Source organism: Babylonia areolata, chromosome 35, assembly GCF_041734735.1.
Source record: "Babylonia areolata isolate BAREFJ2019XMU chromosome 35, ASM4173473v1, whole genome shotgun sequence".
NCBI lineage: Eukaryota > Metazoa > Mollusca > Gastropoda > Neogastropoda > Buccinidae > Babylonia > Babylonia areolata.
The window spans coordinates 14,542,378-14,561,486 of record NC_134910.1 but is presented as its reverse complement, the minus strand read 5'-3'; the positions used below and the strand labels follow the sequence as shown (position 1 = coordinate 14,561,486).

Genomic DNA, 19,109 nt, shown 5'->3' with positions numbered 1-19,109 from the left:
CTGCTGCTTCTTCTTTATCATCCATGGGCTGCCACTCCCACTTTCACTAGTGCACATGAGTGGGCTTTTATATGCCTGACTGTTTTAACTCCACTATGTAGGCCGTTATACTCTGTTTTGGGGAGGATACTTGCAGGGAATGCTCTTGATTTCATAACCCACCAAACTCTTGACATGGATTACAGGATCTTTGACATGCGTATTTGATCTTCTGTGTGACTGTACTCACAAATGGGGTTTAGGCACTAGTTTGTCTGCACATATGTTGATAGGGAGATCGGGAAAAAACTCCACCCTTTACCCACCAGTTGCAGTGACTGTGATTCGAACCCGGGACCTTCAGATTGAAAGTCCAGTGCTTCAACCGCTTGGTTGTTCCACCCGTCAATACATATGTTCACCCACCTGATTACAGTATCATCATGCTTTGCTGACAGTTGGAAATGACTTGCATTGTTGTTTGTCAGTACACTTAACCTCTTCTCTGCTGATGATGAGTATGCTCATCAGTAAAGAGCTGACAGGTTAGGGTGATGGTCATCATTAAGACAGACAGAGCTTACAGGTTAGGGTGATGGTCATCATTAAAACAGACAGGGCTTACAGGTTAGGGTGACAGTCATTATTAAGACAGAGCTTAGACGTCAGGGTGACATTCACCATTATTTATTTGAACTTCTTCCTTTTGGAGTTGCATCGGTTTTGTTTAGCAAAAATCCACACTTACAGAAAAACTTGGAATGACACAGAGAATTCATGCAAAAACAGATCTCCTTTCACAGAGACTGCTGACTGGTATACTGGTCAGTGAAGGGCTGTCACCTCACTGAGATAAGACTGAGCCTTCAGGTCAGGATGTCAGTGAAGGGCTGTCACCTCACTGAGGTAAGACTGAGCCTTCAGGTCAGGATGTCGGTGAAGGGTTGTCACCTCACTGAGATAAGACTGAGCCTTCAGGTCAGGATATCAGTGAAGGGTTGTCACCTCACTGAGATAAGACTGAGCCTTCAGGTCAGGATGTCGGTGAAGGGTTGTCACCTCACTGAGATAAGACTGAGCCTTCAGGTCAGGATGTCGGTCACAGTGCTGCATTTGAACTTATTCCTCTTGGGATTGCAGTACTTTGTGTTTAGCTAAATCAAATTACACCACTTGAAGGTACCCAAACAGTACCAGCTGCTCGTAGAAATCGTGACGCGCTGATATCATTTCAGCAGAGTTACTTGTCCTATGTAAATTGTCTGTTGTAATGACAACAGCGCATGTGAACTGCATTCCTTCCCCTGTGCCACTGAGTCAGTCACACAAACATGTAACTCAGTGAAAGCAGAAAGTTCTCAGTGTTTATGTGTGCTTGTGTGTGTGTGTGTCTGTTTGTGTGTGTGTGTGTGTTTGTGTGTGCGTGTGTGTGTGTGTGTGTGTTGACAGGAAGTGGAGCAGAAGTCTGTGGTACCAGCCATGTTCAACGACGTGTACTCCAGGATCTCTGTGAGTTCTCTCCCTTCATGCTTGGAAGTATGGTGGTGTGTGGAGAGGGTTTGTAGGTGTTGTTGTTTGTGTGTGTGTGTGTGTGTAGTTTGTGTGTGTGTGTGTGTGGAGTTTGTGTGCGTGTGTGTGTGTTGTGTGTGTGTGTTCTGTTTGTTGTGTGTGTGTGTGTGCTCTTTCTGTGTGTGTCTGGAGTTTTGTGTGTGTGTGTGTGTTGTTGTTGTGTGTGTTCTGTTTGTGTGTATGTGTGTGCTCTATGCGTGTGTGTGTGTGTGTGCTCTTTCTGTGTGTGGAGTTTTGTGTGTTGTTGTGTGCATGTATGTGAGTGCATTCTTATTGTGTGTAGCTGTGTATATGTGTTTGTTGTTGTGTATGTGTTGTGTTTGTGTGTGTGTGTGTGTATGAAGCTCTGTGTGTGTGGTTGTGTAGGTGTTTATGTGTGTGTGGTGCTGTGTGCATATGTGTTTTGCATGTTTTGTGTATGAGCAAATATTCAGAAAGATAGAAAAGACACATTTATATTTGAAGAAAACTTAAGCGGATCTTGCAGTGTTGTTTGGCAAATGATACCAAGACAGTAGGTTCACGTTAGTTACTGTGATATTTGATCGGCTTTGGCATTGTTTCATCATATTTATTTTAATTGTCTGTATTTCAAGAGGGACTACAGCTAAAAAAAATGGGGTGATACCTACTTTTCACTGTCAAGGTTTTGTGTGTGTGTGTGTGTGTGTTTGATTTTATGCATGTGTATGATCGATTATGTGTGTGTGTTTTGTTATTGTGAATGTGTGTGTGCGTGATTAATGTGTGTGTATATGTGGATGGAGATATATGTTTTATTGATAAAACTTGTGAGTCTTTCTGTTCTTTTACCCCAGTAAGTGGTTTCCAGTGTTGTTAAGCGATTTGTGTGTGTGTGTGTGTGTGTGTGTGTGTCCTGTTCCATTGCTGAACTCCCCATCATATGTCCTGTGTTTGTCGAGCAGAAGGGGAACTCTCGTTGGAACGCCCTGGACATTCCCGAATCTGTGCTGTATGCATGGGATGAGAAATCCACGTACATCAAAAACCCTCCCTTCTTCGACTCCATGGTGAGTGCCCTGAGATCGTGGGGGACTGGGGAATGCTGTTGTTGAAGTATCGATGACGATGATGATGATATTGATGATGATGATGACGATGACGATGATGATGATGATGACTCCATGGTGAGTGCCTTAAGGTTGTGGGAGGACACTGGAATGCTGTTGTTGTAGTATTGATGATGATGATGATGACGATGATGATGATAATGACTCCGTGGTGAGTGCCGTGAGATCGTGGGGGACTGGGGAATGCTGTTGTTGTAGTATCGATGACGATGATGATGATATTGATGATGATGATGACGATGACGATGATGATGATGATGACTCCATGGTGAGTGCCTTGAGGTTGTGGGGGAATGAGGAATACTGTTGGTGTAGTATCGATGACGATGATGATGATATTAATGATGATGGTAATGACGCCATGGTAAGTGCCCTGAGATCATGGGGGACTGGGGAATGCTGTTGGTGTAGTGACGATGATGATGATATTAATGAGGATGATAATGACTCCATGGTGAATGCCTTGAGGTTGTGGGAGGACAGTGGAATGCTGTTGTTGTAGTATCGATGACAATGATGATGATATTGATGATGATGATGACAATGATGATGATAATGACTCCATGGTGAGTGCCTTGAGGTTGTGGAGGATAGTGGAATGCTGTTGTTGTAGTATTGATGATGATGATGACAGTGATGACGATGATGATGGTGATGACATTGATGATGATGACATTGATGGCGATGATGATGATAATGACTCCATGGTGAGTGCCTTGAGATGGTGGGGGACTGGGGAATGCTGTTGGTGTAGTGCTGTTGGTGTAGTATCGATGACGATGATGATATTGATGATGATGATGATGATGATGACTCCATGGTGAGTGCCTTGAGGTTGTGGAGGACACTGGAATGCTGTTGTTGTAGTATTGATGATGATGACGATGATGATGATGACATTGATGATGATGATGACAATGATGATGATGATAATGTCTCCATGGTAAGTGCCTTGAGGTGGTGGGATACTGTGGAATACTGTTGGTTTAGTATCAGTGGCAGTGACGATGATGATGATGGTCCCGGGTTCGAATCACGGTGACGGCGCCTGGTGGGTAAAGGGTGGAGATTTTTACGATCTCCCAGGTCAACATGTGCAGACCTGCTAGTGCCTGAACCCCCTTCGTGTGTATATGCGAGCAGAAGATCAAATACGCACGTTAAAGATCCTGTAATCCATGTCAGTGTTCGGTGGGTTATGGAAACAAGAACATACCCAGCATGCATACCCCCGAAAACGGAGTATGGCTGCCTACATGGCGGGGTAAAAACGGTCATGCACGTAAAAGCCCACTCGTGTGCATACGAGTGAACGCAGAAGAAGAAGAAGTCTGAACAAAAGCAGCGCACACCCAGAAAAGCCAGTTGCAGTGGTGGGCATGGCGTCATACTACCTACTTCTCACTCTGTGAGCGACGAAGTCTGCCATGAAAGCGGACTGCACACCCTCCTTAATCAGTCAGGTTTTGAGTCAAGTTGCGCACACTTGCGCACACATTCACACACACACAAATACAAGCACACTAACGCGCACGCACACACAAACACACACACACACACACACAATACACGCACACAATATATGCACACTCTCACTCACATGCACGCACGCACATACGCACGCACATACGCACATGCACGCACACAGAGGCACACTCACTCACACACAACACATACACACACACACAACACATACACACTCACACACACACACAAACACACACATACACTACACACACACTGCACACACCATCCAAAAAAGTTTCTCTTCTTAACATGCTGATGTTTATGTTTCATTGTGTCTTATAGGCACACTCACACACACACAACACACACACACACACTTCACACACACACTGCACACGCCATCCCCCCCAAAATATTTATCTTCTTAACATGCTGATGTTTATGTTTCACTGTGTCTTATAAACTTGAGTGTGCATGTGTGTGTGTGAGAGAGAGTGTATGTGTGAGTGTCTTATTAAGCTTTTATGACAACTCTGTTCCATTCTGTTCCGTTCACTGTGTCTTGTCAGACCAAGGAGCTGCCGGTGCCCGAGGGGGTGAAGGAGGCCTATGTGTTGCTGAACCTGGGGGACTCGGTCACCACCGACCACATCTCTCCCGCCGGCAGCATCGCCCGCAACAGTGCTGCCGCCCGATACCTCTCCCGACGCGGGTGAGTGGGGGGCGTGGGGGTGGGAGGAGGGGTTAGGGTGTGGGATGGGTGGGTGTGTGTGTGGTGGAGGGGGAGGGGGGGATGTGTGTGATGAGATGTGTGGGTGTGTGTGTAGGGGTGGGGTGAGGTGTTTATGATGGATGAGTAGGTGTGGGATGGGGGTGTTAGGAGTTGTGGGTGTGTGATGTGGTGGGTAGATGTATGTATGTGTGCGGGAGGGGGAATGTTTATGATGGGATGTGAAATGGAAGGGGGGGTTTGTGTGTGTGATGGGGGTGGTGGGGGGGGGTTGTGTTTGGGATGGGGTGGGTAAGTGTGTTGGGGGAGGGGGTGTTTGTGATGTGGGAGGGGGGTGGGGGGGGGTAGGTGTATGTGTGTAGGGGGCAGGGGGGGGGCATTTGTGTGCGTAATTGGGTGGGTAGTTGTGTGTGGGGCTGAGTGGGCTCGGGGCAGGGGGTAGGAGGTGGAGTTGTGTGTGCAGTGGGATTGGTGGGTGTGGGGTGTGGGACTAGAAGGTGGTTAGGGGCATGTGTGTGCATGTTGGGGTGGGTAAGTGTGAGAGTATGTTGGGGGGGGGGTGCATGATCTGGTGGGGGTGGGGGTGGGTGCATTTGGGTTGGGTAGGTGTTATGACAGGGTGGGTAAATGGGGGTTGTGTGTGTGATGGGGTAGATAGGTGTGAGTTGGGGGGATTCTGATGGTGATGGAGGGGCTTGGTGTGTGTGGAAAGAGGGGTCAGAAGGTGGATGTGGGGGGCATTTGAGTATGTGTGTGTGATGGGTGTGTGTGTGTGTGTGATTGGTGTGATGGGTGTATGTGTGTGTGTGTGATGGGTGTGTGTGTGTGATGGGTGTGAGTGTGGTGTGTGTGTGTGTGTGTGATGGGTGTGTGTGTGTGTTTGATGGGTGTGTGTGTGTGTTTGATGGGTGTGTGTGTGTGTGTTTGATGGGTGTGTGTGTGTGTGTGTTTGATGGGTGTGTGTGTGTGTTTGATGGGTGTAAGTGAGGGAATAGGATGGGTCAGTGTGGATGTATGTGCATGATGAGGTGGTTAGGCATAGTATGGGAGTGTATGTCTGTGTGGTGGAAGGTCAGGTTCGTGAGTGGGTGGGTGTGTGTGTGTGTGTGGCGGAAGTTGAGGGGTGTGCTTATGGGGGTTGGCAGGTGTTGGATGTGTGGGGGCGAGGGGGATGGAGGGGTGGGTGGGTGTGGTGGAGAGCGGTGATATGTGTATGGGAATTGGCAGTGTTGGGATATGTGGGGGTGGGGGAGAGGTGGGTGGGTGGGTGTGGTGGAGAGCGGTGATGTCTGTATTGGGATTGGCAGTGTTGGATGTGTGGGGGTGGGGGGATGGAGGGGTGGGTGGGTGAGGTGGAGAGTGGTGATGTGTGTATGGGAATTTGCAAGAGCGTGTGTGGCGAGTGGAGCTTGATGAACATGGTATGGTGATGGATAGGGGTGTGTCCTGCCTTGTCTTTTCTTTATCTTATCGTTTATCCCCCCCCCACCTCTTGATTCCCCCCCCACCCCAGCCTGGTGCCCCGCGAGTTCAACTCGTATGGGTCGCGGCGAGGTCACGACGAGGTGATGGCCTGCGGCACCTTCGCCAACATCCGCCTGGTCAACAAGTTTCTCAGCAAGCCGGGGCCTCGCACCATTCACATTCCTAGCGGGCAGGAGGTCAGTGTGTCTCCCCTTTGGAGACACAGTACGCTTTGTTTTCAGACTTTTTGAAGTGGTTTTTGGTGTGTGTGTGTGTGTGTTTCTTATAGCTTTTTTAAACATTTTTTTTTTTATTACAAAAAAAAAGATACTAATGACATGTCATAGTCAGAAGTTTTATTTCAAAATTGTAAACAGTTGTTTGTGGGGTTTTTTTTTGGTATTTTTTAACTTTTTTTTTTCTTCCTAAATTAAGCTGTCTGTGTAAAAAAATTTTTAAAAAAACAACAAAAAACCTACCAAGTAAACAAATTAACAAAAGATGCATACGTATTCAAGAATAGTGTGATAATGAAATGTTTAGCTGCAAACACACACGCACGCACACACACACTCACACACACACACACACACACACACACATATATGTCTCTCTCTCTCTCTCTCTCTCTCTCTCTCTCTCTCTCTCTATATATATATATATATATATATATGTGTGTGTGTGTGTGCATGCACTCAAAGCCTAACAAGTGTGTTGGGTTATGCTGCTCAGCTGTCAGGCCTAGCAGATGTGGTGTAGGGTATATGAGTTTGTCTGAAAAACTGAAACTGTTTGTGTGTGTATGTGTGTGTATATGTGCGTGTGTGTGTATGTGTGTGTATGTACATGTGTATATGTGTGTGTGTGTATGTGTGTGTATATGTACATGTGTGTGTATGTGTGTGTATATGTACATGTGTGTGTGTGTGTGTATGTACATGTGTGTGTGTGTATGTACATGGTGTGGTGTGTGTCCATCGAGATCGATGATGACCATCGTTGTCATCCAGCTGGGGGATGGGGGGAGGGTGGTGGGGGGGGGGGGGGATGCTCATGAATCTATCTGTGAGTGCGCAGATGGCTGAATAGTCCAATCTGCGCACGAAATGTTCGCTGACAGTTGGGGCAGACAAGAACAGGCATATCATTGTCAGGGAGCTTGTTTGCCCGTGACTTTCTGGCCTGCCTCTTCTGAACAGCTGCAGCAGTCCTGTTGGCCTCGCACAACTTGGCACCTTTGTGCACAGCAGTGCGCCATTTGTCACGGTCCGCTGCAGATTCCTCCCAGGAGTCAGGGTTGATATCAAACGCTTTCAGAGAGACTTTCAGAGTATCTCTGAAGCGCTTCTTCTGACCTCCGTGTGATCTCTTCCCTTGTTGCAGCTCGCCATAGAAGAGCCTTTTGGGCAGCCGATGGTCTGGCATGCGCGCCACGTGTCCAGCCCAGCGAAGCTGGGACTGCATCAGGATGGTGAAGATGCTGGGAAGGGTGGCTTTTGCAAGCACCTCCGTGTCTGGGGTCCTGTCTTGCCACTTGATGTTCAGTAGCTTCCTTAGGCATGTTGTGTGGAAGTGGTTCAGCTTCTTGGCATGTCGTTGGTACACTGTCCAAGTTTCGCAGGCGTACAGTAGTGTGGGGAGAACTACTGCTCTGTACACCTTTAGTTTGGTCTCAAGACCAATGCCTCTTCTGTTCCAGACATTTGCATAGAGTCTACCAAAAGTTGCGCTTGCTCTTGCAATCCTGACGTTCACTTCATCGTCAATGGTCGCATTTTGTGACAATGTGCTGCCAAGGTATGTGAACCGCTCCACCACACTGAGTCTCTGACCGTTGACTGTGATGTTGGGCTCAACGTAGGGTTTCCCTGGGGCTGGCTGATGGAGAACTTCAGTTTTCCTCGTGCTGATGGTAAGGCCGAAGTTCCTGCTGGCAGTGGCAAATTTGTCCACGCTGAGTTGCATGTCAGCTTCAGATCCAGCGTTGAGGGCACAATCATCAGCAAACAAAAAGTCTCTGATGATGTCTGTCATGACCTTCGTTTTTGCTTGAAGCCTTCTGAGGTTAAACAGCTTGCCATCTGTTCGGTACTTTAGGCCAATTCCAACATCGCCATCTCTGAAGGCATCAGTAAGCATTGCAGAGAACATGAGGCTGAACAGTGTTGGAGCCAGGACGCAGCCTTGCTTGACACCATTTGTGACAGGAAAAGCAGCAGATGTTTCACCATTGTCCTGGACTCGAGCCTGCATGCCTTCATGGAATTGGCTGACCAAGGAAATAAATTTCCGAGGGCATCCGTACTTGGCCATGATCTTCCACAGTCCCTCTCTACTCACGGTGTCGAAGGCTTTAGTGAGGTCAACATAGGTGGAGAACAGAGCAGCATTTTGCTCCTGACATTTCTCTTGCAGCTGCCTTGCAGCAAACACCATGTCGGTGGTTCCGCGCTCTTTCCGGAATCCACATTGGCTCTCAGGCAAATGACCTTGGTCAAGGTGTGCTGTGAGGCGGTTTAGTAAGATCCTGGCAAGTATCTTGCCTGCGATAGAGAGCAAGGAAATGCCCCGATGGTTATCACAGGCTTGCCGGTTCCCCTTTCGCTTGTACAGGTGAATGATAGATGCATCTTTGAAATCCTGGGGGATCGTCTCTTCTTTCCACATGAGTAAGTACAGCTGATGGAGCTTCTCAGTCAGCACAGTGCCTCCATCCTTGTAGACCTCTGCTGGTATGGAGTCTGAGCCAGGTGCTTTGCCACTGGATAGCAGACGGATTGCTTTCTGGGTCTCAAGAAGTGTTGGCGGATCGTCCAGTGCTTCGTTGATGGGGACTTGTGGGAGCCGGTCTATGGCTTCATCATTTATGGAGGAAGGGCGATTTAAGACACTGTTGAAGTGCTCAGCCCAGCGTTTGAGAATTTTCTCCTTCTCGGTGATCAAGGTATTCCCATCTGCACTGAGGAGGGGGGATGATCCTGAGGATGTGGGACCGTAGACTTCTTTTAAGGCATCATAGAACCTCTTCATATCGTGCCTGTCAGCATATCCCTGGATCTCATCGGCTTTGTCGCTCAACCACTTATCCTGCATCTGACGTAACTTTTGCTGAACAGTCCTGCGGATGGCATTGTACGCATCCTTTTTTGATGTGGACTTTGGGTTGCTCAGGTGGGCTTGATGCAGACGGCGTTTCTCATCCAGAAGCTGCTTGATTTCCTCACAGTTTTCATCAAACCAGTCTTTGTGCTTTCTGGTCATGGGTCCCAGGGTCTCTGAAGCTGTATTATAGATCATCTCGCGCAAGGTCCTCCAGTCAGACTCCACATTCTGGTTGTCCAGAGAGGCGGATTCCAGACGATCTTCCAGCAGCTCCACAAAAGTCTGTTTGATGGTGATGTTTTTCAGCTGAGCAATGTTGAGCCGTTTTGGAGCCTTCTGGCCTTGGGGGCGTCTCTTGGGCTGGATTCGAATATTCAGCTTCGAGACTACAAGGCGATGGTCTGTCCAACACTCGGCGCCGCACATGGTCTTTGTCACACGTACATCTTGCCTATCCCTTTTCCTGACGATGATGTAATCGATGAGATGCCAATGCTTTGAGCGAGGGTGCATCCATGACGTCCTGTTACGGGTAGGGAGGCAGAAAACTGTGTTGGTTATCAGCAGTTCGTGCTCTGCACAGGTCTGAAGCAAAAGCAATCCATTTGGGTTACAGTGGCCCACACCATGCTTTCCAATCACTCCATCCCAGGAGATGTAGTCAGAGCCAACTCTAGCATTGAAGTCCCCAAGAATGATGAGCTTGTCTGCTTTAGGGATAGCAGCAATGACAGAGTGAAGGTCCTCGTAGAACTTCGCCTTCACTTCATCCGGGTTGGTCATGGTTGGGGCGTAGGCACTGACAATGGTGAGGTGCTTCTGGCCAGATGCCAGTGGGAGTTTCATGGTCATAAGCCTATCGTTGACTCCCTTTGGGATTCCTGCTAGCTTGCTGACAAGTGCTGTTTTTACTGCAAAACCAACGCCAGCCTCACGTCGCTCTTCGCTTCCTCGTCCACTCCAGAAGAAGGTGTAACCAGATCCCCGTTCACAGAGCTCACCTTCGCCTGCAAGCCGAGTCTCACTCAAGGCTGCGATGTCGATGTTGTATCTGGCGAGTTCGGATGCAACTAGTGCCGTTCTCCTTTGGGGTCTGTCCACGTTATCTCTGTCCAGGAGAGTCCTTATGTTCCAGGCACCAATGGTGAGAGGAACGATCCTTGTTTTTTTCTTTTCTTTCTCTTTGTTTCGACCGCTGATGTAGGGTCCCCGCCAGCCGCGGTATGCTGGCCAGGGCGATATGGAGCAGGCAATTTTTAGGGCACCTTTTCTAGCCCCTTCCTCATGCCAGGGAGGTGAGCAGTGCATTCCTAAAGAGGGCTGCTCAGACGCTCAGACGGCTGCCGAGCTCCATCGCTGCTCCTGTCGATGAAGAACGACCCTATGGCCTGAACCGCCTGCGTGCAGGTCTGCGGCTGCGACTGCCAGTGTACCCACACCTGTCGTTTCGTCGCTCGCCTGTCGCCACAGGACTTGGGGGTGATGAAATGATGAAGGATGAAAGGTCAGTATGGATGACTGATGACTTGCGCGATGAGTTTGTTTAAAGTGAAGAGGAGTTGCGCAACGTCGACCTCACTCTCTCGTCCGGGTCCACCAATTTCCAGTGGCAAGACTAAGTCGAGACAACTGGAGGATGAGCACGGATGCAGTGGATGACCAAGATATCCTTTCGGTGTCTCATCTTGCTCTCTGCACTCCACAGTGCGTTGCTGTATCCGCCTTCCTCTCCGTTGAACCGTTAGGTTTCTTCCGCAGATTCTACCGGATCCAGACTTCGCATGCATGGGTAGACACACCCCGGGGGCCAACTGTGTGTGTGGCATGCACACAGCACGGTGGAGCTAGATGGCCGTCGGTGGCTCTCCTGAGCCGACGCCCTTTTATGGATCTCGTTTTTAATTCCATAAGGGTGTCTAGCCACCCACCTCACCAGTCCCGGAAGGGAGTGGTGAGAGTGCCGGTTTAGTCGCCGGCAATCCGACCCTGAACAGGTTGTACTGGATTTCAGGTTACCAGTAGCAGATCTAGTGACCTGACCTGACATACGTGTATGTACATATGTGTGTGTGTATGTACATGTTTGTGTATGTGTGTGTATATGTACATGTGTGTGTGTGTATGTACATGTGTGTGTGTGTACATGTACATTGTGTGTGCGTGTGTATGTACATGTGTGTATGTATGTGTATGTGTGTGTATATGTACATGTGTGTGTGTGTGTATATGTACATGTGTGTATGTACATGTGTGTGTGTGTATATGTACATGTGTGTGTGTGTGACCAGATGGACGTGTACGATGTGGCCATGCGGTACAAGGAGCAGAAACAGGCGGTGATCATCCTTGCTGGCAAGGAGTACGGCTCTGGCTCCTCCCGTGACTGGGCCGCTAAAGGACCCTGGATTCTGGTACGTGATGGGTGGGGGGAGGGGGTGTGTGTGTCAGATAGGTGGGGGCGGGGGGTGAGGGGGGGGGCATTGTTTGTGTTGGGTACACATGGATGTGAATGATATATATAGTTTGGACAGTCACCTCCTCTGCAGTACTAATGGTCATAGACACAACTGACTATCATACGATACAATACATACATGCGTGCGCACACTTACACACACACACCTTTAAACATCACACACTTACACGCACACTTAGCCATACACACACAAACAGACACACACCAGCACTCTCTCACTCTCACACACACAAAACACTGTGGCAGGGCGTGTAATGGGAGAACTACGAGAGGATCCAACACACACATACACACACACACACGCACACACACACACACACACACACACATAAACAAACACTCACTCTCTCACACACACACACACTCACACACACTTCTCGCTCGCTCTCTCTCTCTCTCGCTCGCACTCTTGCTCTCGCTCTCTCTCTCTAACACACACACACACACACAAACCACTGTGTGACAGGGTGTGCAAGCAGTGATACTGGAGAGCTATGCGAGGATCCACCACACTCTCTCTCCTTTTTTCTCTCTCTCTCACAGACACACACACACACACACACACACACACACACACACACACACCTCTCTATCTCACTCACACACTGAGAACACTGTGTAGCAGGATGTGCGGGCGGTGATAGCGAAGAACTGTGTGACAGGATCCAACACACACACCTCTCTGTCTTTCTCTCTCTTTCACACACACACACACACATTCTCTCCTGCTCACGCACACACACACACGCTCTCTCACACACAAACACACACTCTCTCACACACACACACTCTCTCTCGCTCTCTCTCTCACACACACACACACACACACACTCTCTCTCACACACACATACTCTATTTCTGTCTCTCACACACACACACTCGCTCGCTCTCTCTCTCTCACACACACACACTCACAATACGATTGTAGCAGAGTACAAAACTGAAACCTATCTTTTAAATATATCAGATACAAAACACAGACAAGCTTTAACAAAACTCAGAATAAGCGCGCATGACCTAAAGATTGAGAAAGGTAGATATTTAAATATTCCACAAGAAGACAGATTGTGCAACAAGTGTAACATCCTGGAAGACGAAATCCATCTTCTTGATCATTGTATTAAATATAAAACCTTAAGGCAACAATTTTTAAAGGATATTCAAAATTTGAATAACACAGGACATATTCCCAGTCAGGTGATGCTAACAGATGATGAATATATACAAACAAGATTGGGAAAATTTGTTTATGAATGCTGCTGCAATTTACTGCATTAACTGATTGATTAATTGTGTGTTTTTCATTCGTTCATTCATTTACCATTGCACTTGTGTCTTATAAACCTTACGGTTTCATGACAATAAAATATATTCTATTCTATTCTATTCTATTCTATTCTCACACACGCACACTCTCTCCCTCTCCCTTTCACACACACTCTCTCTTTCTCTCTCACACACACAAGTACTGGTTAAAGCTAATTCAGCTCCCTATAAACAGACTATGTAGACAGGCATATGACATGTTACTCCAGCAAGTTGAGTTGGGTAACCATAACTGGGTGGGCAATGTGAAGCAAGTTCTTACAGTAAATGGGTTTGGTATTGTATGGCTTAGTCAGAGAGTTTAGGAATGAAAGAGGATTTATTTCGGAATTTAAAGATCATTTAATATCTTGTAATAGACAAACCTGGCACTCCAAGATGGAAGATAGTATAAAGTATTCTTGGTTCCATTCCTTCAAAAGTTATTACAACCAGAGGAATTTTTGATAATAGTTACAAATAAATGGCACAGGGATATGTTAGCAAGATTTAGAAATAGAACATTAGGCTTAAAAGTAAATAGATTCGGAAGGCATTGGGGATAATTTGTGCATGGTGTGTATGGATGGTGTGAGAGAAGATGGAGTCCATTTCCTATTTCATTGCAAAGCTTATCAAGATATCAGGGCTAAGAATCAACTTTTACATGTGACCGCCAAGAGAAGGCAAACCGTGCAGAGCTTGTTATCCTCTGATAATGATGAAGTTCTAATTTCGCTCGCCAGGTATGTTGCAGAGGCTATTTACATCCAGAAAAGAAAACTGGTTAGTTAGAATATGTAGTAGTTATATCTATGAATAATATATTGCATTTGTATGCACTTGATGGTCAAGTTGAATATGTACAGTTTATAATATTTGTTGTTGTGGTTGTCAATTAGGCTAAATAGTAGAGGTTGATGATAGAGATGATAGAGTGTGGTTGAAGATGATGTATGTGTGCTTGTATTGGGCACATGCATCTATAAACAATTAACTCACCTTGTTCTAGAAAAGCTTATTGACAAGAATTGTTTTATTTACTGTTCATAGTTTGTTTTTGTTTTGTTTTTTCATTCAGTACACGACGCTGCAATTGAGAATTATGTCCCCTTGACATAAGGGCTGTAGATAGGCCAATGTCAATAAATAATGTCTGAAGCGTCTCTCACACACACACTGTCTCTCACACACGCGCACACACACACACACACTCACACCTCTCTCTCTCTCTCTCTCTCTCTCTCATACACACTCTCTCTCTCTCTCTTTATCAGGGTGTGCGGGCAGTGATAGCGGAGAGCTACGAGCGGATCCACCGCAGCAACCTGGTGGGCATGGGGATCCTGCCCCTGCAGTACCTCCCTGGGCAGACCGCCCAGTCCTTGGGACTGACCGGCAAGGAGACCTTCACCATCTCCGTGCCCCAGGACCTCTCCACCGGACAGATACTGGACGTTCAGGTCAGTTGGAGGGGAGTGGGGGGGGACGGGTGAGGAGGGAGGGGGGTGCAAGTCAGGGTTGAGGGGAAGGGGGTCAAGGGGGTTTTGCAGTGATGGGGGCAGGAAGGGGGTGTTGGGGTGGGGGTTCGAGTACAGGTGGAGGAGGAAGGTTGGGGGGTGTGGGGGAGGTCTTCTTCTTCTTCTTCTGCATTCGTGGGCTTCAACTCCCACGTTCACTCGTATATACGCGAGTGGGCTTTTAACGTGTATGACCGTTTTTACCCCGCCATGTAGGCAGCCATACTCTGCTTTCGGGGGTGTGCATGCTGGGTATGTTCTTGTTTCCATAACCCACCGAACGCAGACATGGATTACAGGATCTTTAACGTGCGTATTTGGTCTTATGCTTGCATATACACACGAAGGGGGTTCAGGCACTGGCAGGTCTGCACATATGTTGACCTGGGAGATCGTAAAAATCTCCACCCTTTACCCACCAGGCGCCGTCACCGTGATTCGAACCCGGGACCCTCAGATCGAAAGTCTAACGCTTTAACCATTCGGCTATGGCGCCCGTCGGTGGGGGAGGTCGAGGGGGGGTGTTGGGGTGAGTGGGGCAGGGGGGGGGGGACAGGACAAGCAGGAATTGTGATGATCATCACCGAGTGGTGTTGTGTGTAGCGTTGTGTTTTGTTTTTATTGTGTCGTGTTCTGCATTGTATTGAATGAATTGCATTGTACTGTGTTGTACTGTATTGGATTGTATTATGTTGCGTCATACTGTATTTTGTACTGTGTTGAAGTGCTTTATTGCTTTTATTTGTGCTGTGTTGCATTGCATTGTCCAGATCCCATGTTTTTTTTGTGTGTGTGTGTGTCTCTCTCTCTCTTCCCACACCCACTCACCCCCACCCTCCCTGCCCATCGTATTCAGTTTACTAAACCCGGACTCCTCATTTCACCTGGTCTATTTAAATGGCATTTTATTTCGAACATGTTGCACAAATAGATAATAATAGCAATGATGACCTCTTCATGTGTGTGGGGGGTGTTGTGTGTTTTGTTTTATTTATTCATTTATTTTATATATGCATTTTATTTATAATTTACTGATTTTTTTGTTTGTTTTTTTTTTCCCCCCCTCCTTTCAGGTGGGAGATGGCCGCAGTTTCCAGGTCAAGGCCAGGTTCGACACAGAGGTGGAGCTGACCTACTTCCGCAACGGCGGCATCCTGAACTACATGGTCCGCCGCATGCTGTAACGACGGGGGGAGTCACATAGTCACTGCTTCCTGCCTGTGTGGGGGTGAGGGTTGGGGGAGTCGAGAACATCGGTGTCTTGATGACTGACCATCACAGCAGAGACAAAGCGTTGTTGTTGAGTTGATTATTATAGCTGTGGTTAAAGGAGGGGGGTGGGTGTGGACAGTGGTGATGGCAGGAGGAATGGGGGGGGGAGGAGGGGAGGAGATCGAGGGGTGGGGGTGGGGGATGGATGTGTAGGTGTTTGTTGTGTTGTTGTGCTTTGGTTGTTGACAGGTGAAGGTGGTAGGCTGTGCTGTATCTTGTGCCTGTGTTGTGTGGTTGTTGAGAACCAGGAGGAAGGGAAGAGAGGAAGGGTTGACAGGAGAGAGGGAGATGTTTGATATCTGAAGGTGGATAGACCGCCTCTCTGCTTTTTCAACGTTCTGTCTTACACACACACACACACACACATTCTACAGAGGTGAGTGTAGAATTACGAAGAGGGGAAAAAATAACAAGAAAAATATGCATGTAAGGACGTTCATTTGTGCATGCAAATCCATAGTGTGCACACAAAAACACACACACACGTACTCTCACTCATACACAGAATGTGCTCACACACACACACAGAATGTGCATGCGGACGCAAACACACACAAGCTTTGGATGAATGCAGTTTGCTTTGCGTCTCAGTGCAGTTCCATGTGTATAGAATGCTTTCACACAATGCCACCAGAGCCTCGAAAAGTGCATGGGTATGTGATTATTGAAGAATTATTATATTCCCCCCTGCGGTTCAGTCATGTCTACATGGAGCATGGCCCCCATTCCCGCCCCCCGCCCCCTCCCCCACCCTGTGGATTGCCCCCAACAGCTTGATGACTGTGCACCCCCACCATGCAGACGCTTTGGTCGGATGATTTGAATCATGTGATTTGAGATGAACGGGGAACAGGGGGTGGGTTGTTGCATGATCGAACTTAGCAGTGCTGAATTTGCTTATTGTTAAGACCTAACTCCATGGTAAATTCTATACACTTAGCGCTATATTTGCTTATTGTTAAGAATGTCCCTAGCGCTAAATTTGCTTATTGTTTAGAAAGTCCCAACTCCATGGCAAACTCCATATACTTAGAAACATTTAGCACTCTGTTTGCTTATTGTTAAGAATGTCCCCAGCGCTAAATTTGCTTATTGTTAAGCCCTAACTCCATGGTAAATTCTATACACTTAGCGCTATATTTGCTTATTGTTAAGAATGTTCCTAGCGCTAAATTTGCTTATTGTTTAGAAAGTCCCAACTCCATGGCAAACTCCATATACTTAGAAACATTTAGCACTCTGTTTGCTTATTGTTAAGAATGTCCCCAGCGCTAAAGTCTATGCACTTAGAAACATTTAGCGCTATATTTGCTTATTGTTAAGAATGTCCCTGGCGCTAAATTTGCTTATTGTTTAGAAAGTCCCAACGCCATGGTAAACTCCAAATTCTAAGGAACATTGGTAATTAACTCTTAGCAAACTTAGCACTGCAAAGATCGCCCCATGCAGTCCGGCCCAGGAGAATAGGCTTGATTCATACCTAGATGGTTTTTGTTTTGTTTTGTTTTGTTTGTTTTTGTATTGGATGAAATTAGATTGTTGTGAAATCCAGACTGGAAAAAAAAGAAAAAGTTTTTTGTGTAGTTAACATGTGGGTCTATGTGAGTTGTAGCCTGTTTCGGAGATCAGTGTACACGTGCGTGTGTGTGTGTTGTTGCGGTGGAATTGTCGCTGTGCTGTGATGATTTTTAGATTATATGGGATCAAAATCGAGGGAGCTACTTGTGTGTACGATGGAAAGCAAAAAGTGGTATCATTTTTAAAGCAGTCTGATAGAGGACTCAAGTTCCCTTTACTTATTTTACAGTGTGGTTTGGCTGTGCATGCATGCACACATGCGTGTGCACACACACACACACACACACAAGCACCAGCTGCATTTTCTTACATATATCTTTAAAAAAAAGAGTGCACACATCAAAGCATTATATGTACAAATTCACATATTATATGCACATGAAGACATGATGAGAAGGAATTAAGTTGAGAGAGAAAAAAAATTAAAAAGGACTGTGCATAATCATTCACACCAGTACTCAAGAACATTATGAGAATGAGACGCAATAGACACATATCTAAACCTGTACTCCTGTGAACTGGTCACAGAGGAGTTGGAGACAAGATGGTTAGTGATCCTCGTTGCCTGTATTGAGAACTCCAAGAGAATGGTAAGACTGACACCGCTCCTGTTCTGTTTACTAGTAACCATAGCAATGTCCGCATCCAGGATATGTGTGTGTGTGTAAAGAGTATGTGAACGATGACTATTCTGACACAGTGAACTGATGCTATTATACAGAACTGCATTTTTTGGTATGGAAATTATTATTCAGATACCTCAGCCATGTATTACATTAGTGGATTGTAGTTTGTCATATAAGAATGTATGATCGAAAGAATACAAAGATTTATCATTTAGAATACCGCTTTTTGAAAGATTAGGAGTATTTAAATATTTAAAGTTTGATTGTGTTGGCCCAGATTTGAGGAGTATGAAACTATGTAGAAACTCATATCAATGCAGAACTGATGTGTGATTCATTATCGTTTGTGTCTGAGGTGATGGAAAAGTCTCAATCACACACACACACACGCTCACACACACACAATGCACCCTTTGAATGTGTCTGTAGAGAGTCGAAAAGCTGCCATTTCTGTTTCTGTATGTTCTGAAGCAGTGTGATATATTGCAAGTGGCTATAAATACAGAACTCTTGGTGATATCATAAGAGCATTTCTGTGGCAGCGTTCCTTTGTAACAGGAGTGTGGTAGTATTCAGAGCTGCAGAAAAATAAATATATTCACAGATTTGAACAGTATATGAGTTTGTGTCAGAGACTAAGTTAGACAGGGCGTCATTTATGCATGCATTGTAATATTCCCCTGTTCCCATTTCATCCAGGATTTTTTTATTTTTTAAACAAAATAAGAAGTATGCAAATTAATCTGCATATGGTATGAATGATTTGAAATGATAAAAAAACATTTGTGATCAATTAAAAAAAAAAAAAAAAGACTTGAAATTGCTTGGTTTTGTCCTTCCGTAAGTGTGAGATGTTGATCTGTGTGAGAGAGAATGATCAGAATGGTGTAGAGTCAGTTATTCCATTATGTTTACTTGCTTGTTTTGGAG

The 19,109-nt window shown here is 46.4% G+C and overlaps 1 protein-coding gene across 4 annotated transcripts in view; it reads left to right on the top strand.

Moving 5' to 3' along the window:
• Window positions 1-18,140, top strand: part of LOC143278137 (cytoplasmic aconitate hydratase-like) — a 70,531-nt gene extending 52,391 nt beyond the window's left edge. For all 4 annotated transcript variants that reach the window (XM_076583168.1, XM_076583169.1, XM_076583166.1 and 1 more), the window contains 7 exons: window positions 1,429-1,488; window positions 2,475-2,579; window positions 4,676-4,818; window positions 6,350-6,497; window positions 11,691-11,813; window positions 14,461-14,646; window positions 15,777-18,140. In XM_076583168.1, the coding sequence (XP_076439283.1) occupies window positions 1,429-1,488; window positions 2,475-2,579; window positions 4,676-4,818; window positions 6,350-6,497; window positions 11,691-11,813; window positions 14,461-14,646; window positions 15,777-15,887 (876 nt within the window). In that variant the 3' untranslated portion in view covers window positions 15,888-18,140. The remainder of the gene's footprint in view (window positions 1-1,428; window positions 1,489-2,474; window positions 2,580-4,675; window positions 4,819-6,349; window positions 6,498-11,690; window positions 11,814-14,460; window positions 14,647-15,776) is intronic.
• The last annotated feature ends 969 nt before the right edge of the window (window positions 18,141-19,109 follow it).